General features: G+C 44.2%; 1 protein-coding gene across 3 annotated transcripts; it reads right to left on the bottom strand.

Moving 5' to 3' along the window:
- Window positions 1-422: 422 nt before the first annotated feature.
- On the bottom strand, window positions 423-17,650 carry LOC137527125 (ankyrin repeat and SOCS box protein 12-like). Of its 3 annotated transcripts, none has more exons than XM_068247533.1 (3): window positions 17,508-17,650; window positions 11,440-12,284; window positions 423-742 (listed from the first exon to the last, which is right to left on the bottom strand). In XM_068247533.1, exons 2-3 carry the CDS (start codon window positions 12,251-12,253, stop codon window positions 609-611), a joined length of 948 nt encoding a protein of 315 aa, XP_068103634.1. In that variant the 5' UTR covers window positions 12,254-12,284; window positions 17,508-17,650; the 3' UTR covers window positions 423-608. The 3 variants fall into 3 exon arrangements, with proteins under 3 accessions (XP_068103634.1, XP_068103635.1, XP_068103636.1); XM_068247534.1 differs by having other exon boundaries at window positions 11,440-12,272; XM_068247535.1 differs by lacking the exon at window positions 17,508-17,650 and adding an exon at window positions 17,264-17,382.
- Between the last annotated feature and the right edge of the window lie 5,812 nt (window positions 17,651-23,462).

The raw sequence follows: 23,462 nt of genomic DNA, 5'->3' as shown, positions 1-23,462 counted from the left end.
TGGCCTGAGTACACTAGCGTACTTATGTGCATTTCTCAGCTGTGTTACAGACTTATATGCATTGCTAAAAAGTGCACTAAAGCGCGCAAGAGTGTTTTTTTGCACCTATAGTTATTGCCTGATCTGACTATAGATCTGATCTGACTTCAGTAGCGAAGGTTCATCTAATTTCTGTTCGGGGTGTCGCTGCTGATGCACTGTGTACTGACACAGCAAGCCTCCTTAGGTGTATTTCAGGTTAATATGTAATATTTATATGTAATATTCCATACTTGCTTGCCCCAAAAACTGAAAAAAAATTCCAAATATTAAAAATCTTAATCACTATACATATAGACTCATACATTGTTTTTGTACCTTGTTTTTCTACTAGCCAAAATTGGCTTGATAACATTTTATTTAAGATAAGAATGCGTCATACATTCTGATATATATTAGCTATTATTCATCCTTACTGGGGACATTAACAACAATAAAATGCAGGCAGGTGTTCTAAACTTCCTGCATTGTATCTAAAAATGTAGTTTCAGGTTTACAATAAAGAATCATGGCTTTCCATTGTCCTGAAGTCTCAGCATCCAAGGCATTTATTCCAGTTCATTATTCCGTCATGTTTGGTGCATCAGATATCTGGTCATAGTCTGAGGAATCTCTAGTTGGTCAGGAAGATGTGTTTTACCCGCTTGTCTTATAAGTTTCAGGATGGCCAAACGGCACTGTGACATCAGAGACTTTGGGTGCCCTGTAATGAAAAGAAAAAAGTGTAGACCTGTCTATTACTACATTCCTTCAACACATAGAAAGATCACAGAAGACAACGCGCTGGCAACTGGAAAACATAGTTCAGGCTTCATATTGTAAAGTTCTAGATGACGCTGAGCACATGTGTGCATGTGTCTGTGTAGTTCACTTCCTACATATCCACCACAGCATCCACTAAGCTTGTGTTCTGGGATGTCTGGTAGATGAGCTTTAGGCTTTGAACCCCAGGTACCGTGCAGTATTTCAAGGCAAAGAGATATGTCAAGAGTAAGGTCTCTTTCACAGTAGGACGTTGAGTTTTGATGCGACGTTAAAGTCACAACGCAAAATACAACGCAATGCCCCCAAAAAGCACACCGCAACTTAATGCCCCGTTACAGTCGCATACAGACTGTATGCATAGAGCATACAGACAATGAAAAGTCATTACTGAGCATGTGCAAACAGTCCAACGCAGCTAATAACGTGTATAACGCACTGCATGCAGTACTTTCCCTTAACGTGCAGCGTTAGTCACCAACGCAACATGTGCACTGTTTCATTCTGCATTAAATGTTGTTTTAACGTACGACTTTAACGTCGCACTGTGAAAGAGGCCCAATAGCTACTTCTCACAAAAGTGGGTTGCTACCATAAATTCAGGCATGTGCATACCATCTCCACATGAATAATGTGACTATAGGATACAATGGTATAGTGAGTTGTGATACAATGGTATAGTGAGTGGAGATAAAGTAATAGCAATAGTCTTTTTACCTCATTATGAGCGGTTAAGAATTGTATTAGACACCAATTAATAAACAACACGTTTAGAGAGACCTGCCCACTTCTTCAGGTCAATACAAGACAGTGTCTGTGCTATGTATTGTCCATGTGCTGAGCACAAAAAAAAAAATAGCAAGATACTGCATTGTATTGAGGTCACGCAAAGCGCTTTGTCTATTGGTGTCTAACAAAATTCTTAACCTCCTATAATGAGGTAAGTTCCTATTACTTACTTCCACTCACTATACCATTGTATCACAACTTGAGGTGCCTCCTCCCATCCAGTACTAAGCTTGTGTGCACTATGTAGTTTACTGGCTGACATCTTCATTCCCTGTGCTGATTCTATGCCTTTGTAAGAATAACTTGGCAAGAACAATGATACTCATCAGGCACTCTGACTCAAGCCAATCCCATTGGCTTACATTGATGGACAGGGTCAGGTGCCAATGAAATTGGCTCCTGACAGAGCTCTGCTGTCATGGGGACAGCAGAGAGAGAGGGGCCGGCAGCGATGGGAGAGCAGTGTGACCGGTGAGAATGGCGGGTATGCGCGGCGATTCGTCTGTAATCGCCGTTTTATGGTACCAGCAGTCTCTGATCCTTAAGGAGCCAGAGACTGCTGGTATGCAGGGAGTTAAGACACTGCTTAAGTGGAACACCTGTATTAGGTTCTCAGCTGAGACAGTTCCAAATAGCTGCTTTTGTTGAGTTCTGTCTAGCATGTGTAAAAGACTTATAGCGGACCCAAACCAAACATTTTTTTAAATTAAAAATATTTAGTTGCACCACTCTGACACATACAAAGATAAATAAACACTCCTTCAGGCCTATGAGCATTTCAGTGACTGCTTTTCACCCTTCTCTTTTCATAACTAGGATTATACTAGGGGCAGCCATTAGCAATTCTTGCATTGCCAGACACCACCTACTTAACCAGTTTGCCGGATTTTGTCCTGGCAATTTGAAAGGAAGGGAGAGGTTCCTCCAATAAATGTAAAATATTTTATGTTTGTCATCATGCAGCTGAAAAAAGGCTGCTATTTATTATTATAATTTAGAAAATAGATTTTATTTCTGAAAACTTGTATTTTTAATTTGGGTCCACTTTAAGCGTTCCCTCCCTAGCATAGAGCAGATATTTTGACTCAACCCATCACTTCTCACTGCTGACAGAGATTCTGCAGCTATATTTACTCCCTGCTCACTATGTAGGAAAGCATTTAACCATTCACACCCCCTTTCTAGTGTGTTTGTAATTAAACATAAGACGCAATCATAACCCTACCCTGCCTGCATCCCATTTTTCACTGCTCATTTATGTAACTATTCTTTACACAAGGGCCTAAGGGCCCTTTTCCACCTGCAGTCGCTAGCGTTCACGCTGAACGCTAGCGATTGCTGAATCGCAAAACCGGCGATTCCCCGACGTTTTGCAGCCGCGATTTTGCTATGCTATGCACTGCATAGCAAAATCGCGGCAAATATCGCTCCTCCGCGCGTTCGCGTTCAGGTAAAAAACGAATCGCGGTAGTGGAAATGACCTACCGCGATTCCTATGTTAAAAAGCAAACCGTAGCGATTGTAAAATCGCTAGCGGTTTGTGACTTTGCGATTCAGCCAGCGCAAACGCGCTGGTGGAAAAGGGCCCTAAATAGCAACAGAGAGAGAAGTTCCACTCAGTTGTAGTGGTGGCCACAAAGAGTGTATTTCTCTGTAGGCAGAGAAGGATCAGGTGCTCTGTGCAATGAGGTTTTGTAAAAAAAACCCTATAGCATTGCATTGGGAAGAGCTTTTGAAACCTCTAAAAGCTCTTCCCAATGTAATGCTATGGGTTTTTTTTTACAAAACCTCATTGCTCCAGTGTGCACAGATACATAGGAAAACATTAGCAGCAGATTTAAAAACTCAAAACGCTCAGAAAAACTCCTCTGGTGTGCACCAGGCCATAGAGAGATTAGCTGCTGCCCCTTTCTAAATCCTTATTGACTAGCACATGTGGTTGATGTTAGGATATGAGATGAGATTGGACAGCTGCCTGTCATGACAATAAAACTGCACAATCACCTAAACAGTAAAATTGAGCTAAAGGACCCAGCAGGCAGGTATTTCAAATATATATACATTGCAAAAAGTTCAGATATTACGTGCAAAAAACTGTGATTTTGTTTTTGTTTAATGCAAATTAATCAAAAATAGAAGGCTGAACCAGGGCTTTAAGATGCTTAAAGGGCTAGGTAGAATTAAGCAGGAACTGTAGTGAAAATAACATAATTAATAAAATAGCTTATTTATTCCAATATTCATTTATAGATTATTTAGTCAGTGTTTTCCCATTTCAAAATCTTTCTTCTCCCTGATTTACATTCTGAAACTTATCACTGGTGGTGACATCTTTAGTCCTGCCAGGTGATCTGTATGGAATGTTTATTATTGAGAGTTCTACGCACAGAGGTAGATATGGCTTGCTTGGCAGTTGGAAAAAGCCATTACTACCCATGATGCAGCAAATTGTCAGGACCATGGTCATGACATCACACTGTGGGAGGGGTTTCACCACAATATCAGCCCCCCTGATAATCTATTAGAGAAATGGTAAAGATTTCTCATGGGAAAGGGGGTATCAGCTACTGATTGCAATGACATTCAATCCTTGGTTAAAGTTCCTTTTTAACCCATCTCCACTTCCATGTAATCTATATGCAGAAATGTAGATTAAGGCTAATTTCACACCAGGACGTTGCGTTAGAGGGGGCGTTAAGGTCGCATAACGTCCCCCTAACGGAACGCCTGGTGGTGCTAGATCTGGACGTCAGAGTGAGCCGCGTTGTGCAGCTCACTCTGGCGTCAGTGATGCCGTGATGCGCACTCTTGTGCGCATGCGGCATCACGTGGTCCCGCCGGCCAATCGCCGCACAGAGCGGCTGCTCCAGGAAGTAAACACTGCACGTCATAACGTGCAGTGCATATTAATTAGCCATGTGCCTGGCCGCTCTCCGCTCCTCCCCAACATTACTGAGCATGTGCAAGCAGTCTAACGCGGCTCAGCCGCGTCCAAAGTACTGCATGCAGTACGTTGTCTTGTGACGCAGCGTTACAATGTAACGCAACGTCCGCACTGTGAACAGCCCCATTGATTTTTCATTACTGTGCGGTGGGCTGCGTTACAGGCTGCTCTAACGTGCGCCTGTAACGTCCCACTGTGAAACCAGCCTAAAGCACTATAAGAAAATCAGGGATTTTAGCCCTAGACAAAAACACCATTTATACTGATACAGCAATGTTTATGAGTGAGTACAATATGACAGTCAGACTAACAACCAGTACCAACACTGTAGAACCCAATGCAAAATTGCTGCTATGCAGTGCAAGTATCATTCAACTGTCATATAGCTGAGTACAGCACTGGGCATACTTCAGAATTAACACTGTGGCTTCAATAATGCATCTGGTTGGCACCAACTGGAGGTAATCAGCACCAGCATGTACGTGGCTGACAAAGGGTGGTTGGCAGTAGTGCCCTGATCTGCGTAACAGTACCAAAGTGTCTATGGTGACATGAGGACTGAATAATTACAATGCATTTCTAAAACAACACAATAAACACCAGACCAAGGAGCAGAGGAGAAGCTGCAAAATCTCAGAGCAACATATACACGATCCTGCAGTGGTTTGCATTACAGCAAATTGGTGATTGACTGCTGGCATTGAGTGTTTGGTTGGACTTCCTGCCTGGGAACCCAGCTATGCCTCATCCTGTCTGTTATGCCACCCCTGGTTATTCCTTCCAATGTCATACCCCTATTGTGCAAGCTTATTTTTCTGTACAACCGATCGTATTTATCGAATTGCTGTAAGATCAGATAACTTTGTGTCATATGTGGACACTTTTAAAGGGAAGGTGCGAGCAAATAATAAATAAAAAAAAAAACAGATCTACTTACCTGGGGCTTCCTCCAGCCCCTGGCAGCCTATGTGTCCCTCGCTGCAGTTCCACTGTGCCGGGATCCCCTCGATTGGGGATGTCGACCTCGCCAGATCGGCATCTACTGTGCCTGCGCCACTCGCAGTCGCGCTCACGTGGCTTGGAGCGTTCTGCACAGGCGCAGAAGTACTGCACCTCTGCAAAACGCTCCAGACCACAAGAGCGCGATCACAAGCAGCGCGGCCGCATTCTCTCGCATAAGATGCTGACCTGGTGGTGAGGTCGGCATCTGCAACGGAGTTGATCCCGGGACAGCGAAGCTGCAGCGAGGGACACATAGACTGACAGGGGCTGGAGGAAACCCCAGGTATGTAGATCTGTTTTTTTTATTTGCTCGCACCATCCCTTTAAGGTGTCCATCAATGATACAATATTTTCATCAGATGCAATCATTTGATTAGATTTGCGGGATTGAAAGTAATAGGCAAAATTTTTGTATTCCAGTCGACCGTAGAATAGTGTCACGAACTGTCTCCTGCCATTTCCTGCTGCCTGTTGGTGGTAGTAACTTGGACTGCCCTGGACATTCATTGCTCCACCAGCAGAGGGCTCTAAGGACTTTGCCTCATCCTGAACCTCCACCATCCACCAGCAGGTGGCCTGTTACTGCTTTCACAAAGACTTGCAGTTCCCTGTTTGGCCTCTGGATGGCTTCATGGGAGCTCTCATTAAAACTGTTCACCACCAGCTGCATCCTGTGGTTGCTGATCACTTGGACTATATAAGTCTGCCTCTTCCTGCAAGTCATTGCCAGAACTTCCTTGTTACAGGTCTGAGTCTCTGGTCACCCCTGTTCCTGATACCTGGTTTCTTGTACCCTGCCCTGTGATCTGATTATCTGCTACTGAACCTCTGCTTGTCCTGACTCTGCTTATGTTTACTCCTCTGTACCTTGTATGTATCTGATTACCTGTTGCTGACTTTATTCCGTTTTGACCTGTCTTTGCCTGCTCCTTTTGATACCGCGTTGTTGTATATCATTGCTTGTACATATATATCTCGTGCACACCGTTTGTAAATAGATAGTTAGATAGTTAGGTGTTATATATATATATTTTGTCACTGCTTCCCGGGTTATTTGTGTATATATTGTGTGCTGTGCATATGTGGTATGGTATTTGCATTATGCTTGCATTATTGCATTCGCAATAAAACATTATTTTGCACCTTAATTCCTGGTTCCAGTGTCTGTATGCTGCAAACTGTGGTCAAACCCTGTTTTTCCATTCAGGCTCCTGACAAATAGTTTGGTACTTATCCGTTAGCCGGGCGCATCCGACAGGTGGCGACAAAACTCCACCAGAGTTACATCTTTCCCTACTATCCATGTCGGCCTGGAGGGGGAATAGTAATTAGCGCCACCTGCCGGATGCGCCCGGCTAACGGATAAGTACCAATAGTTTCACATCGACTGTAGTTTTCTGTACAATTCAATCATAAAAATCTTATTGCATCTGAGAAACATATTGCACCATTAATGGACACCTTTACACCCTGAAAAGAAGTCTCCCAATCCAAAGCTCTTTCATACAAAAAGATAACATGTAAGGATTCTGACTACTAAGCAATTAGACGGTATTTTATATCCGTGTCTTAGGATAAACAATTAAAATCTGCGTAATAAGTGTTGGTTTCTCTGGTTGGAATAAGTGATTTATCTGTAAATATAAGTGTGTGGGTATTACAGCCTCACCTGATATGAACCGAAGAAATAGCAATAGAAGTAGCAATGAAACATCTTTCAGTGTGCAACTAATATATTGAATTTACATTTTTTCTTTAGATATAGTATGACCTGGAAAATGAAAACCTTCACAGATAAAGGTATTAGCTTTCATTTGCAGGAAGTTAAGAATATGCTGATGATCTCCTGTTAATGCTTTTTCATCCTGGAAACTCTCTTCCAAGAACTTTTGACTTATTAAAATAGTATGAAGTTTGTATTAACTTTGAAATTAAAGAGTATCTCTGACCACAGAAATAGCACAGTATTGCTTTCTGTGTGGCTAGGCAGAAATCCAATAGCCTGTGTGACCAGTGGTAAGACACCAATTACTTTTATCCTGTGTTGTGGATGGCATATATGTTGCACCTGGGATCTGGTGCTTTCTGAGTTAAGCAGCTCCAGAAGCTGTAGTTGGACTTTGCTGTTGTGGGTCTGCATTAGCCAAGTCATGGCTTGGGTCTGGAGCTGGCCTGGAGTAGTGCAAGCTGGGTGGAGTTGTTCACCAGGCTTTCTGTAGTGCACCTGTTGATTGCTCAGGTGCATGTGTTTAAAGTGAAGCTGAAACGAGGGAGAAGAAAAGTTTTATACATACCTGGGGCTTCCCCCAGCCCCCTCTGCGCAGATCACTCCCTCATTGCGGTCCAAAGCCTCCCAGATCCCCAGGTAGCAGCTCAGTTCTCCACAGCCATTTGGACGTTCTGGCTCCGGGAGCGTTCTGCGCCTGTGCAGTACTACTGACCCAAACTGGCTGTGGAGAACGGGGCTGCTACCGGGGATCTAGGAGGCTTTGGACCATGGCAAGGGAGCGATCTGCATGGAGGGGGCTGGAGGAAGTCCCAGGTATGTATAACATTTTTCATCCCCCCTCATCTCAGGTACACTTTGAAAGCTCAGCAAACTAGTGTGCAGATGGAGAGAGTGAGGAGACAGACTGTTAGGCCTGGAACCCACTAGGAATCGATGCAGCGCTTTAAAATTGCCGCAGCACTGTGTGCAGCGATCCCTAGTGCCATTGCGCTTGTGTTTTCTGACAATTAGAAACGCTGTACAGTAAAATGAACAGCATTTCCGATTACCGATTCGCTTTTTTTTAATTTTTTACAATAAACTTTATACTTGTGTTCGGCTTCAGTCAGTAGCCCCGACGCCTAAAGGAAGAGGTCATAGGTGCTTCTCTAGGACCAATCAGAGAAGCTCCTGTGACCTTTGCTGCTCAGGGGCGGGGCTATGGACGTAAGCCATGATATAGACACCTGGTAAGTATACATTTCTTTATTTAAATTTTCACTTGTCACCCCCCCCAAATCGCTACAAAATCACTTTTCAAAGCGAATTTGGTGTGCTACTGTACACAGCATGGAGAGAAATCACGCTCAAAATGCTGCATGTCCTGCGATTCCTCCTAATCACAATTGCAATAGTAGGTTCCCCACCACTCACTTTTATTGACAAGCGTATTTGGGAATCGCCGGCAATTGTCGGCGGCCCCAAAACGCTGCCAGAAACACCCTAGTGGATCCCTTAGAGTGTCTAGAGTAGCAGTCTGCTTTTGTACGGAAGTTTCTGGGGCTAGAAACACTAGCAGTGCTTTGTTGGAGGACTTGTCTGTGCACGTGTGTTACACTGTTTGCTACCTTCAAGAAAGCACTGTTTTGTTTTGCTGCACTGTTTTTTTCCGCAGTTGCCACAATTGAGCACCGTTTGCCTGTGAGATGATGTGCCTGAGCCTGTCTGTAACGCTGTCCAAGCCCCTTACACCTGTTATTGTTAACTACAGTACATAAAATGCTGTGCTAGAAGGAAGGCTGAGCTATCTACGTGGATGTCTCTACAAATAAGAACAAGGTAACAAATTCAAACTACAGTACTTGCAAAATCCCTTGAGATCTACAAATATGAAGTGGCTGCATTGCTTTTCTTCATAGAAAAGTGGGACTGCTGCTTTAAAATTTGGTAGTGAAAATAATATATGACTCCAAATCACAGGTGTCAAACTCCAGGCCTGGAGGGCCAGATCCATGGCAGTGTTTAGGATGGACTGAGAAAAAGAAGAATATGTTTTACCTGATGGACCACACCTTTCCTGGTTCAGATCGATCAATTAATTTGAGCTGTGTCAAAAATGTGTGAGGACATCAGCCCTCGAAGGGCCGGTTTGACATCCTTGCTCCAGATCAATTCCAAATAAATCTTTGGTCTTCCTTGCCAAAATAACAAATACAATAAACATGTTTTAATATATTTGACAGAATCTGCGATTATTTAAAGTTTTGCTGTTCAGATTGAGATCAAATGCCAAATCAGCCAGAATATCACTAGTTTGGCTCAGTTTAGTGTGAGCAGCACTGGTGACATCCATGCCAGATTCAAGAGGTGCCTGGTGAACTAGACCATAATGCTCTGACCCCCAGTCAGTAGCCAGTTAGGAGCAAGAAACTGTTTCCGTCATACTAGAGGTGGCAGGCATCCTCTCTTATTACGGTAAGTGTAGAGAAACCGAGAGCCCAATATAGTGTAGTATGTTAAGCATAAATGAAGTAAAGGTTATCGTGAGAAAATTATACTCACAAACGTGGGTTACCACAAAGGCAACCACTGTATAGGCAGGTGAGGAGATTAGACCTGTCCTCACTCAGGGATAAGAAGTCGCTCTCTGTAGATGCGAAAGGGAGTAGATCACCCATCCACCAGGGGTGGACACGGTATAGCAGTAGGAGAACAGAGGCGCCAGCAGGATAAAAGCGGATAAAAACTTTAAAATTTGCTGGGAGGAAGTGGTGGACTTACCTCCATAAAGCAGACATCTCCCTGAGGCGATACACCTGCTATTGCCGAAATTCTGTTTTGTCCCCGCGTTTATTGCCTGATGAAGCGGGCTGGGCCTGCGAAACGCATTGCACTTTTTTGGGGTACTATTTAATAAATGTGATTGCTACTATTAAGACAGTCTTTCGTGTCTGCTTTATGGAGGTAAGTCCACCGGTAACAGTAAATTCGGGCGCCTGAGGCTAGTGGACAAATCGGGCGCCGCCATTCACTCCTATAATAAATATCGTTTAATGGGCGCCCGATAGGAAAAAAGGGCGCCGGAGAAAAATAACGTTTTAAAAGCGGCGCCCGGAGACTTAATGTTTTATTACTGCTTCTCATGATAACACATTATTTAATGATTTATACATTTTTAAATATTATTTTTAAACGAAAAACAGTACAATATTTTTTTTCAAACATTATTTTTAAACGAAAAACAGTACCTTTTTTTTTTTTTTTTTTTACATTATTTTTAAACGAAAAAACCAACAGGGGGGTCTTAGGTTTAGGCACCAACAGGGGGGTCTTAGGTTTAGGCACCAACAGGGGGGTCTTAGGTTTAGGCACCAACAGGGGGGTCTAGGGGTTAGGGGTAGGTACAGGGAGGGTTACTTAGGCACCAACAGGGGGGGGTCTTAGGTTTAGGCATCAACAGGGGGGTCTAGGGGTTAGGGGTAGGTACAGGGAGGGTTACTTAGTAATTTTTTTTTTTTAAACGTTATTATACGTTTCACTATTTAAACGAAAGATTAACGTTTTTACAATTGCCGATTTAATGCACATTATTTAATGATTTATAACTTTATAAAACATTAATTTTAAACGAAATACAGTACAATACATTTTTGAACGTTATCCATGCTTATCGTTAAAAACCCGGCGCCCTTTTTTCCCAGCGCCCCTTTTTAACGTACGCAAGTCCACCACTTCCTCCCAGCAAATGTTAAAGTTTTTATCCGCTTTTATCCTGCTGGCGCCTTTGTTCTCCTATTGCTATCCCCTCTTATTAAGCCACATGTAGATTATACAAAGGAAGCAGAAGTAACCAATAGAAGCACCACTCCCAAGTTCTGTGAAAATATCACTTAGACCAGAGAACAGAGCAGTTGCCTCCCTACTTATACAACACCTTTTCTACCTTACCTCTATTCAGATGGAGGAAACGTTGGTTATAAAATACAGCAGGGCTGTTACGCTTACCTTTTGGTTTCCCTACGGCATCTCCCTACATGTGCGCATGGGAACTCTTGCGGCTTTATCACGTTAGCCAGACATGCTTACGCATTACGGGCGCGCATGCGTAATTCTATTTGTGACTAGTTCAACAGAGTCTGCTTACACCAGTGTAAGAGATAGTTACATGTAAATGCACTCAGATGACAGGAATTACCTCTTTCTTTAGTGAGAAGCTCAACTGCCTCCTGGTTAGGGAATGACTTGACAATGGTGAGATCAGGTACATAAACATTAGCTCCATAATCAATAAGTAGCTTTACAAATGCTGTTTTGCAGCCATGTTTCAGGCATACATCCAGCACAGTTTTGGGCTGTTTTATCCTTTTTAGGATCCTCTCATCAGTGCAGTTGTAATCCGGGTCAGCCCCGTAAAATAGAAGAGTCCTGAAACATTCCAAATGTCCATAGACAGCTGATAGGTATAGCGGCCCTGTAGAAATCGTGTTACTTGCAGCCCAGTCAGGTAACTTGCACTTAACATTAGGTTCTGCACCATTTTCCAAAAGTTCTCTTAGAATGCTGATGCTGCCTTCCCTGGCAGCTGTCAGTACAGGAGAGCCATTATTATGGACACTGCCTGAAGGGCTAGCTCCAGCCTTTAGTAACTCTCTGACACAATCAAAATGGCCAGCACAGACTGCTGCAAAGAGTGGGGTTTGAGCCTTCACATCTAGTATGTCCACTTCTGCTCCATGGGATAAAAGAGTCTTCAGACATTCGAGGGAACCTTTGGAAGCAGCCAATCGGAGAGGTGTTACTGGCACACCCCATCCACTTCGACTGTTGAGGAATTTCCTGTATTTGTCATCAGCAAGAAGAAAGGCAAGATATTCAGGATTATCCATAGCAACTGCCAAGTGAAGCTCCCGACTTTCCTCTAATGCCTCTTCCTCTTCTTTGGGTTTTAGCATAGCAAACATTTTAGTGATATCCATGACGCTCATTTTTAGGCTCCTACGGAAAATCATTGTCCGAAGAATCTACTCCCTGATAAACAATCTGCAGAGAAAAGACAATCAGAATATTACAAAATGATAGTTATGGCCTATACTTAGCTCAACTGACAAGCTAATGCAGAGAAAAACAACTGTTTTTATTCTTTATAAAGATATTCCCTAAAAAGGATTTAAACAATAATGCTGGCCAGCTTTCCCTGCTCGCTACACAGTTTTTTGGCAGTTGAACAGAGCAACTGCCATTCACTAAATGCTTTTGAAAATAAATAAATCCCTGAGAATCCCTTATGTAGAGATGAACTAGTCCAAAACCTGTGACTTCTGTCAGATTTCTACAACCTACTGTAAGTGACAGCAACATAGGAGAAAAGTAATTTATGGCTCATTTTACCCTGGAAAAAATGTACTTCTTATTTGCATATGTTTGCACATATTTTAAATTTTACTATTTTTCGCCATAGTGCCCCTTTAAATTTACTTTCAGAGAAACTTGTGCATGCACGCGCACGCACACACACATACACACACTGAAAAAAATCAAGCTTCTTCTTCTTTGCAAAGAAAACTATATTAGGCTTACTGCTTTGTAAACAAATATTCACCCCATTCTCTTTTTAAAGGGATACTGTAGGCGGGTCGGGGGAAAATAAGTTGAACTTACCCGGGGCTTCTAAAGGTCCCCCGCAGACATCCTGTGCCCACGCAACCACTCACCGATGCTCCGGCCCCATCTCCGGTTCACTTCTGGAATTTCAGACTTTAAAGTCTGAAAACCATTGCGCCGGCGTTACCATGTCTTCGCTCCTGCTGATGTCACCAGGAGCATACTGCGCAGGCCCAGTATGGCCTGTGCCTGCGCAGTACGCTCCTGGTGACATCAGCGGGAGCGAGGACACGGCAACGCAGGCGCATCAGCAAAACGCTACCAAAGCGCCCAGTGTGAACTTGCCCTAACAGACTTAAAGGGATACTGTAGGGGGTCGGGGGAAAATGAGTTGAACTTACCCGGGGCTTCTAATGGTCCCCCGCAGAAGTACTGTGCCCGCGCAGCCAGTCAACGATGCTCCGGCCCCGCCTCTGGTTCACCTCTGGAATTTCACTGCGCCTGCGTTGCCGTGTCCTCGCTCCCGCTGATGTCACCAGGAGCGTACTGCGCAGGCACAGGCCATACTGGGCCTGCGCAGTACGCTCCTGGTGACATCAGCAGGAGCGAGGACATGGTAACGCCGGCGCAATGGTTTTCAGACTTTAAAGTCTGAAATTCCAGAGGTGAACCAGAGGCGGGGCCGGAGCATCGTTGACTGGCTGCAGTATCCCTTTAAGTCTGTTAGGGCAAGTTCACACTGGGCGCTTTGGTAGCGTTTTGCTGATCGTCGGCGAAAAAAATCCCCGCTGTTTACATCATACGGCGCTGCTGCGCAGCAGTGCCGTAAAGGAGATCGGCTGAAGCCTATCGGTGGCGGCGCAGGATGCATCATCGTCCTGTGCCGCCCATAGCAAGAGGGAGAGGGAGGGAAACAGAGGGAGGGCGGAAATCGCTGCGGAGGGGGGCTTTGAGGAGCCCCCCGCAACAGGCAGATAGCCGGCGGCGATCAGAGCCCCCCAGCAGGACATCCCCCTAGTGGGAAAAAAAAGGGGGGAAGTCTGGTCTCCCTGGCTGCAACGTGATCTGTGCTGTGGGCTGGAGAGCCCACGCAGCACAGATCACCAGAAAATGCCCCGGTCCTTAAGTGGTTAAGAATGTATAACAGAATGTATAAAAGGGTGAGCAAAGATTTTACAATGGAAAAATATTGACTACGACAAATCATTTATAAAACAACATTGTAAAAAATAAGCAATTTTATTAATTACTGTACATTATTTTCATTACAGTTCCTCCTTGATTTTGAAAGAGGAGAGCAGCTATACTAATCTAACATTTCCTCAATAGCAAAACTGGCTTCAGTCCAACATGACTGAATGTGATAAGTCATACTTTAATGTGTAACTTCACCCACAGAAATGGGACCGTGCAACTGTCAGTGTTGCTAGGCCGAAATCCAGAAGCCTAATATTATTAGATAACATTTTCATTAAATCATGTAATTCAAGCCTATGAGTATCCACTGTAACTATAGAGGATCCTGTGCCGTTTGACAGGGCTGGCACTTCCAAAGGGGCAACTTGTGGGGACTCCCAAGTCTTCCCTCTTCCCTAATATCACAAAAAAATTTAAAATTCAAAATACATGTAAATACATAAATAAAAAGTACATTTCTCCCAGAGTAAAATGTGCTGTAAATGTACTGTAAAAGTAGTTTCTCCTATGTTGCTGGCACTCACAGTAGGTAGTAGAAATCTGACAGAACTGACAAGTTTTGGACTAACCCATCTATTCATGGAGTTTTCTTAGGGTTTTCTTCATTTACAAAAGTATTAGTAAATGGCAATTGCTCAGTCCAACTGCCAGAATAGCAGGCAAACAGACAGGAGAGGGTGGGCTGCATATTTATACAGATCCTTTCCGGGGAGATGGGGGGGGGGGCTGTTTGAAACATGTCATTGAGGGGCAATTGATGTCTGATTTGTTACAGGAACGTTTATGATAGCTGGAGGTGTTATAAGAGGATCTCTGTGGGTATATATGTTATAGAGGGATAAATGATTGCTGGACAGGTTAACCTTCTTCCGAACGCGTCACGCCAATGGGCGTGGGCGCGGCGGCAGCCCCAGGAACGCCTAACGTCAATTGGTGTAAAGTCCTGGGGCTCTGTTTTGCAGGAGATCGCACGCAGGCTGCGCGCGCATCTCCTGCTTGGGGGGCGGAGCTCCGTCCCGCCTTCAGTCTCCGAGTGGCTATTGCCGCTCGGGAGACTGTTAGACGACGATCACGCCGTCTATTTACATGGTGCAGCGCTGCGATCAGCAGCAGCGCTGCACTGGGGACAGCCGTGTCACTGGGGGACAAGAGAGCGATCGGCTCTCATAGGCAGAAGCCTATGACAGCCAATCGCCATAATTGGCTGGCTGTGGGGAGGGAGGCTTGGTATTTAAAGAAACAGGGTTTTTTCTTTAATTAAAAATAGAAACAACAATATTTATAAAAAAAATAAAAAATAAACATGGGGGAGCGATCAGACCCCACCAACAGAGAGCTCTGTTGGTGGGGAGAAAGGGGGGGGGGGATCACTTGTGTGCTGTGCGGCCCTGCAGCTTAGCCTTAAAGCTGCAGTGGCCAATTTGAGTAAAAATGGCCTGGTCAATAGGGGGGTTTAGCCCTGCAGTCCTCAAGTGGTTAAAGGAAGACACATGATTGCTTGACACCTTGTAGGGGGACACATTATGGCTAGACATGTTATAGAGGGACTTGTGATTGCTGTATATGTTATAGGAAGACACATGATTGCTGGACATGTTATAGGAAGATACGCAATTGCTTGACACTTTGTAGGGAGACTCATGATAGCTAGACATGTTATAGAGAGACACATGATTCCTGGACATGTTATAGTGAGACACATGATTGCTGGACATGTTTTAGACACATGATAGCTAGACACGTTATAGAGAGACACATGATTGCTGGACATGTTGTAGAGAAACACATGATTGCTGGACATGTTGTAGAGAAACACATGATTGCTGGACATGTTATAGTGAGACACATGATTGCTAGACATGTTATAGAGAGACACATGATTGCTGGACATGTTATAGAGAGACACATGATTGCTGGACATGTTATAGTGAGACACATGATTTCTGGACATGTTTTAGACACATGATAGCTAGACATATTATAGTGAGACACATGATTGCTGGACATGTTATAGAGAAACACATGATTGCTGGACATGTTATAGAGAGACACATGATTGCTGGACATGTTATAGTGAGACACATGATTGCTGGACATGTTATAGTGAGATACATGATTGCTAGACATGTTATAGAGAGACACATGATTGCTGGACATGTTGTAGAGAGACACATGATTGCTGGACATGTTATAGTGAGACACATGATTGCTGGACGTGTTATAGAGAGACACATGATTGCTGGACATGTTATAGTGAGATACATGATTGCTAGACATGTTATAGAGAGACACATGATTGCTGGACATGTTATAATGAGACACATGATTGCTGGACATGTTATAATGAGGCACATGATTGCTGGACATGTTATAATAAGACACATGATTGCTGGACATGTTATAATGAGGCACATGATTGCTGGACATGTTATAATAAGACACATGATTGCTGGACATGTTATAATGAGACACGATTGCTGGACATGTTTTAGACACATGATAGCTAGACATGTTATAGAGAGACACGTGATTGCTGGACATGTTATAGAGAGACACATGATTGCTAGACATGTTGTAGAGAGACACACGATTGCTGGACATGCTTTAGACACATGATAGCTAGACATGTTATAGAGAGACACGTGATTGCTGGACATATTATAGAGAGACACATGATTGCTAGACATGTTTTAGACACATGCTAGCTAGACATGTTATAGAGAGACACATGATAGCTGGACATGTTATAGAGAGACACATGATTGCTGGACATGATTTTTAAAATCGTTACTAGACATATGACATGGACATGTTATGGGGAAGTGGGGTGACATGAAGACTGCTATTGTTTTCATGGGGGCATTGTTTTCATGTCTATGGGGATGTGAGATGATAGTGTGTCTTGTTATATGGGGTGGAAAGGAATATCAGTACACCAGGGAAGTTGCTAGGTGTTATTTGAATATAGCAGAGACATTACCGGGGTAAGGGGAAGGATACCAAAGATGCCTTACATGGGGCACCGAAATCTAGGAACTACAAGTCCAAGCGTACCCTTTCAGCATAGCGGTAGAGCAGCAATAAAAAGAATAACAGTGAGACTTCAAAACCTCTATTGCTTTTACTCCTCCAACAATTAATTACTTTCAATTACTCTAAGTCCTGTTTTTAAATAAACAAGCCATGCTTTAAGTAGATTATTTACAGTAAATAAGACATACCTGCTGAATCTCAGCAGAGAGAGGTGGAATGAGGCCCACAGTAATTTGGGTATATAACTTTACTTGTAACAACCTAGGCCTAATCCATCAGTATGACTGATCCTCACGCAGCACATGACAGCTGTCTGTAAGCACATAACTGATGTAGTACAATACCAGCTAAAGGAAACATCAAATCTTCTAGACACTAGGAATAAAGAGACAGAATTTGTGAAATACACAACCTGCAATAAGCTTGTCTTACCACTATGGTCCTGTGCTGATTTATTACTCAGGTCTGATACCCCATTCTGATGCCTTGAGTCAGCTTCACATCCTTGTCCTTCATGCAAACTATGTCCAGGAAATCTAGTAGTCCAACAAGTGTGGAATTGTAACTGAGTGTGATTGAATTTCTAACAAACGGATAAGACGCAGAGCTCCTGCTAAAAATAATACTGGAGAGCCTGTGCCTGCTATGTCCATTCTTGGGCTGTTGACCTAGCTGGAAGGTTAAATATAGAGAGGTGCCTGGCAGGTGCTCTTGTCTATTCTCTCTAATAGCTGAAGTGCAGTATGGCAGACAGTGACATTGTTATTAACAGCCTATAGTGGAGACAGCTGTAGAAACCTCCACTATCTTCTGTAGAGTGTATTCAAAAATCTTCCCAAAACCAATGTGCTTTCACTGGACAATGCATATGTATGCCGAACAGTCAAAACTTCTCCAGGACATTGCCAGTGTAGTCTGAGAAGCCTGGATCAGGGTGGCAGCCCTGTAAGTTACTGTAGCAATCACAATCACCATTACAGACATGCTGCAATGAGATCCTGATCTTCTGTATTCATACTGCGCGTTGCAATGTGGTTATTGTGCCACCAGCCAGATTACACTGAATAATTGCTATTTCTAACTCTAAAAAATAAAAGCAGAAAAGGTTTTAAGATGGGAGATCACAAGAAAATCACATAAAACCACGTTTTTCTATGTGATTTTCTTGCACTCCCATTCACCCAACATAAAGGCAGGAAATATGTTACATGCTGTGCATTTGGTTGTAAATTTAATTGCACTAGTGCAAAAAGGGCTCCACAATTACGACATTAATCACAGTGCCCTTGCAAGTGGCAACTTATGTTTGATGCAGAAATTGTATTGAATCACGTTCAATGTGAAACAGCCCTAATGGACAACTACCAGAGTTTTACAGCGCATAGCCGCATACTAAACCTAGACCTGCATAGATGATTTCAATACAGGTAGTCTCCGGTTAACGAACGAGATAGGGACCGTAGGTTCGTTCTTAACCTGAATCTGTTCTTAAGTCAGAACATTGTGCCATCTCTGTCCCCTGTACCTCCTCTGTGCCCCTTGTGTTACTCCAGTGTCCCCCTCTGTGTCACCTCTGCCCTCTGTGCCTGCTTATACAAGTTTAACCACTTAAGGACTGCAGTCTTAAAACCCCTTAAAGTGATCCTTAAGTCTAACATAAAATATGAGATTTACTCACCTGGGGCTTCCCTCAGTCCCCTGCAGCTGATCGGTGCCCTCGCAGCCCCGCTCCGATGCTCCAGGACACGCCGGCGAACACTTCTGGTTTGGCCGTCACCGGCCAACAGGCATGGGAACGCGAGTGATTCTTCGCATTCCCAGCCATAATATCACCCCCTATGCTGCTATTGCGGCCTGCTGGGCGAGGGCACCGATCGGCTGCACGGGGCTGAGGGAAGCCCCAGGTGAGTAAATCTCATTTTTTATGTTAGACTTAAGGATTACTTTAAGGACCAGACACTTTTTTTTCCATTCAGACCACTGCAGCTTTAACGGTTTATTGCTCGGTCATACAACCTACCACCTAAATCAATTGTACCTCCTTTTCTTGTCACTAATACAGCTTTCTTTTGGTGCTATTTGATTGCTGCTGTGATTTTTAGTTTTTATTATATTCATCAAAAATGACATGAATTTTGTCAAAAAAATAATTTTTTTTAACTTTCTGTGCTGACATTTTTCAAATAAAGTAAAATTTCTATATACATTTTTGTCTAAATTTATTGTGCTACATGTCTTTGATCAATAAATAGACACTTATTGGATTTTTTTTGTTTGGGTAAAAGTTATAGCGTTTACAAACTATGGTGCAAAAAGTGAATTTCCCCAGTTTAAAGCATCTCTGACTTTTCTGAGCACCTGTCATGTTTCATGAGGTGCTAGAATTCCAGGATAGTATAATACCCCCCAAATGACCCCATTTTGGAAAGAAGACATCCCAAAGTATTCACTAAGAGGCATGGTGAGTTCATAGAAGATTGTATTTTTTGTCACAAGTTAGCGGAAAATGACACTTTGTGACAAAAAAAAAAAGTTTCCATTTCTGCTAACTTGTGACCAAAAAAAAAAAAAATTAAATCTGCCACAGACTCACCATGCCCCTCTCTGAATACTTTAGGGTGTCTACTTTCCAAAATGGGGTCATTTGTGGAGTATGTTTACTTTCCTGGCATTTTGGGGGGTGCTAAATTATAAGCACCGCTGTAAAGCCTAAAGGTGCTCATAGGACTTTGGGCCCCTTAGTGCACCTAGGCTGCAAAAAAAGTGTCACACGTGTGGTATCGCCGTACTCAGGAGAAATAGTATAATGTGTTTTGGGGTGTATTTTTACACATACCCATGCTGGGTGGGAGAAATATCTCTGTCAATGAGAATTTTTTGATTTTTTTACACACAATTGTCCATTTACAGAGATATTTCTCCCACCCAGCATGGGTATGTGTAAAAATACACCCCAAAACACTTTATACTACTTCTCCTGAGTACGGCAATACCACGTGTTACACTTTTTTGCAGCCTAGGTGCGCTAAGGGGCCCAAAGTCCTATGAGTACATTTAGGATTTTACAGGTCATTTTGAGGTATTTTGATTTCCAGACTACTCCTCACGGTTTAGGGCCCCTAAAATGCCAGGGCAGTATAGAAACCCCACAAGTTACCCCATTTTAGAAAGAAGACACCCCAAGGTATTCCGTTAGGCGTATGATGAGTTCATAGAAGATTTTATTTTTTGTCACAAGTTAGCGGAAATTGATTTTTATTGTTTTTTTTCACAAATTGTCATTTTCCACTAACTTGCGACAAAAATAAATTCTTCTATGAACTCATCATACACCTAACGGAATACCTTGGGGTGTCTTCTTTCTAAAATGGGGTCACTTGTTGGGTTCCTATACTGCCCTGGCATTTTAGGGACCCAAACCCGTGAGAAGTAGTCTGGAAACCAAATGCCTCAAAATGACTGTTCAGGGGTATAAGCATCAGCAAATTTTGATGACAGGTGGTCTATGAGGGGCCGAATTTTGTGGAACCAGTCATAAGCAGGGTGGCCTCTTAGATGACAGGTTGTATTGGCACTGAAGTGCAGGAAGCACAGGATGTTCTCAAATCGTGACCTGGACATGGCAGCAGAGAACATGGGCATGTGATGTATTGGGTGCGTAGACCAATAAGACCGCAATACATTCTTTTTGACTAGACCCATGTTAAGGAGAAGGCCCATAAATTTTAGTGGCATAACGGTTGGTCTCAGCCACAATTAAGTCGTAGAGATCCACGGTGCAGAACAGATGGAAAAAGTCTAGGGCCAATCCTAGATTATCTGTCTCCACCTGGACTCCAGACTGGGCAGTGAAAGGGGGCAGTACGGGTGCGGCGGAACCAGGGGATTGCCAATTGGGATTTGCCAGCACCTCTGGTAGACTATGGGTAGTACAGGGCCCATTTTGCTGGTGGTTGCGACTCGGTCTTAATGCACGTGCTACTGAACCAGTTTCTACTACCATGCTGGTGCTCGCCACTTCACCAGGGTCTACGGTAGTACTGGTGCTAGGTCCAGGAGATGATACGCTGCTGGTGCATGCCTCACCAAAAAAAATTGGATCAGCGCTATCACCACTCTGCTGCCCTTGAGTCTGATCCTGCGGCCCAGTGACATGGGGTGTGGTACGCCTGGCTCTACCCGGGACCTCAACCTCGTCATTGCTATCGGTCAGAGAGCCACTGCTGTTCACCGGTTCGTATTCTGACCCGGATGATTCGTCGGATGAGGCTTCCCAATCGCACTCACCCCACTGGGCCAGAATCTCAGCGGCCTCTTCAGCGGAATACCCCTTTTTTGCCATGGTGGACTGCTAAATTTAGGGGTATTCCTTTGAGACTACCCAGGAAAAAGAACACCTACCTAGCAAAATGGAGTACTTGTGAAGTAGAAAGCTGTGGTCACTGAGTTTTGATTAAAAAAAAAAATCAAACTGATCTTTACAGCGCCACAGTTATTGTACAGTGTTTTTGCAGTGATCAGAAAAAAAATTCTGTCACTGCGGTGGGGTGGGTGGGGGTTTGGCCGGGTGATCAGAAGCCCGCAGGGGGCAGATTAGGGCCTGATCTGATGGGTAGGAGTGCTAGGGGGTGACAGGTGGTGACAGGAGGTGATTGATGGGTGTCTCAGGGGGTGATTAGAGGGGAGAATAGATGCAATCAATGCACTGGGGAGGTGATCGGAAGGGGATCTAATGGGGATCTGAGGGTTTGGCCGAGTGATCAGGAGCCCACACGGGGAAATTAGGGCATGATCTGATGGGTAGGTGTGCTAGGGGTGACAGGTGGTGACAGGAGGTGATTGATGGGTGTCTCAGGGTGTGATTAGAGGGGGGAATAGATGCAATCAATGCACTGGGGAGGTTGATAAGGGAGGGGTCTAAGGGCGATCTGAGGGTGTGGGCAGGTGATTGGGTGCCCGCAAGGGGCAGATGAGGGTCTGATCTGATGGGTATGATGGTTAGCAGTGACAGGGGGTGATTGATGGGTGATCAGTGGGTGATTAGAGGGGAGAACAGATGTAAACAATGCACTTGGGAGGTGATCTGAGGGCGGGTCTGCGGGCGATCTGAGGGTGTGGGCGGGTGATCAGGTGCCTGCAAGGGGCAGGTTAGGGTCTGATCTGATCGGTGGCAGTGACAGGTAGAGATGGCCTGAACGGTTCGCCGGCGAATGGTTCCAGGCGAACTTCTCGCCTCCGCGATCGCGGAGAACGGCTAACTTTACCGGAAGTTCGATTCGCCCCCATAGTGCACCATTAGGGTCAACTTTGACCCTCTACATCACAGTCAGCAGGCACATTGTAGCCAATCAGGCTACACTCCCTCCTGGAGCCACTCCCCCACTTATAAAAGGCAGGCATCGCCAGCCATTTTACTCACTCGTGTGCCTGCACTAAATAGAGAAGGGACAGCTGCTGCAGACTCTCTCATAGGAAAGATTAGTTAGGCTCTTGTAGGCTTCTTAGCTTGCTCCTTGCTGATTCTTATTGCTAAAATAGCACCCCACAACAGCTCTTTTGAGAGCTAATCTTGTTCTTGTGATCTATTTTTTTCTGTGTGTCCCACTGACACTTGTGTTGCATAGACAGCCTTGATAATTCATACTGTGTGTGCCACTGCCAGGCCCAGCACATTCAGTGACTACCTGTGTGTGTGTGACAGGTGCACATTACCCATCACTGCATATACCTACCTGTTGTTCACTGTGCACCCACCCACCTACGTGAGCGCACGCAGTGTCACTGTGCCTGTCCGCTACCTGTCTGTGTGTGACAGGTGCACATTGTTATACCCATTACTGCATATACCTACCTACCTGTTGTTCACAGTGCACCCACCTACCTACGTGAGTTGAGCGCACGCAGTGTCACCGTGCCTGTCCGCTACCTGTCTGTGTGTGACAGGTGCACATTGTAATACCCATTACTGCATATACCTACCTACCTACGTGAGTTGAGCGCACGCAGTGTCACCGTGCCTGTCCGCTACCTGTCTGTGTGTGACAGGTGAACATTGTAATACCCATTACTGCATATACCTACCTACCTGTTGTTCACAGTGCACCCACCTAGCTACATGAGTTGAGCGCACACAGTGTCACTGTGCCTGTCCGCTACCTGTCTGTGTGTGACAGGTGCACATTGTAATACCCATTACTGCATATACCTACCTGTTGTTCACAGTGCACCCACCTACCTATGTGAGTGCACGCGCAAGCAGTGTCACTGTGCCTGTATGCTACCTGTCTGTGTGTGACAGGTGCACATTGTAATACTCATTACTGCATATACCTACCTACCTGTTGTTCACAGTGCACCCACCTACCTATGTGAGTTGAGCGCATGCAG

This window comes from Hyperolius riggenbachi, chromosome 8 (assembly GCF_040937935.1).
Source record: "Hyperolius riggenbachi isolate aHypRig1 chromosome 8, aHypRig1.pri, whole genome shotgun sequence".
In the NCBI taxonomy this organism is placed as follows: domain Eukaryota; kingdom Metazoa; phylum Chordata; class Amphibia; order Anura; family Hyperoliidae; genus Hyperolius; species Hyperolius riggenbachi.
This window is presented reverse-complemented; position numbering and strand designations above follow the sequence as displayed.

What these genes read in the sequence shown, in the direction of transcription:
- LOC137527125 (XM_068247533.1), bottom strand. Translation starts at nt 12,253, where the DNA reads ATGATTTTCCGTAGGAGCCTAAAAATGAGCGTCATGGATATCACTAAA. An exon ending in GCTTCTCACTAAAGAAAGAG is followed by an intron (nt 743 to 11,439) that starts GTAATTCCTGTC and finishes TTTTCATTACAG; the next exon opens with GGCACCCAAAGTCTCTGATG.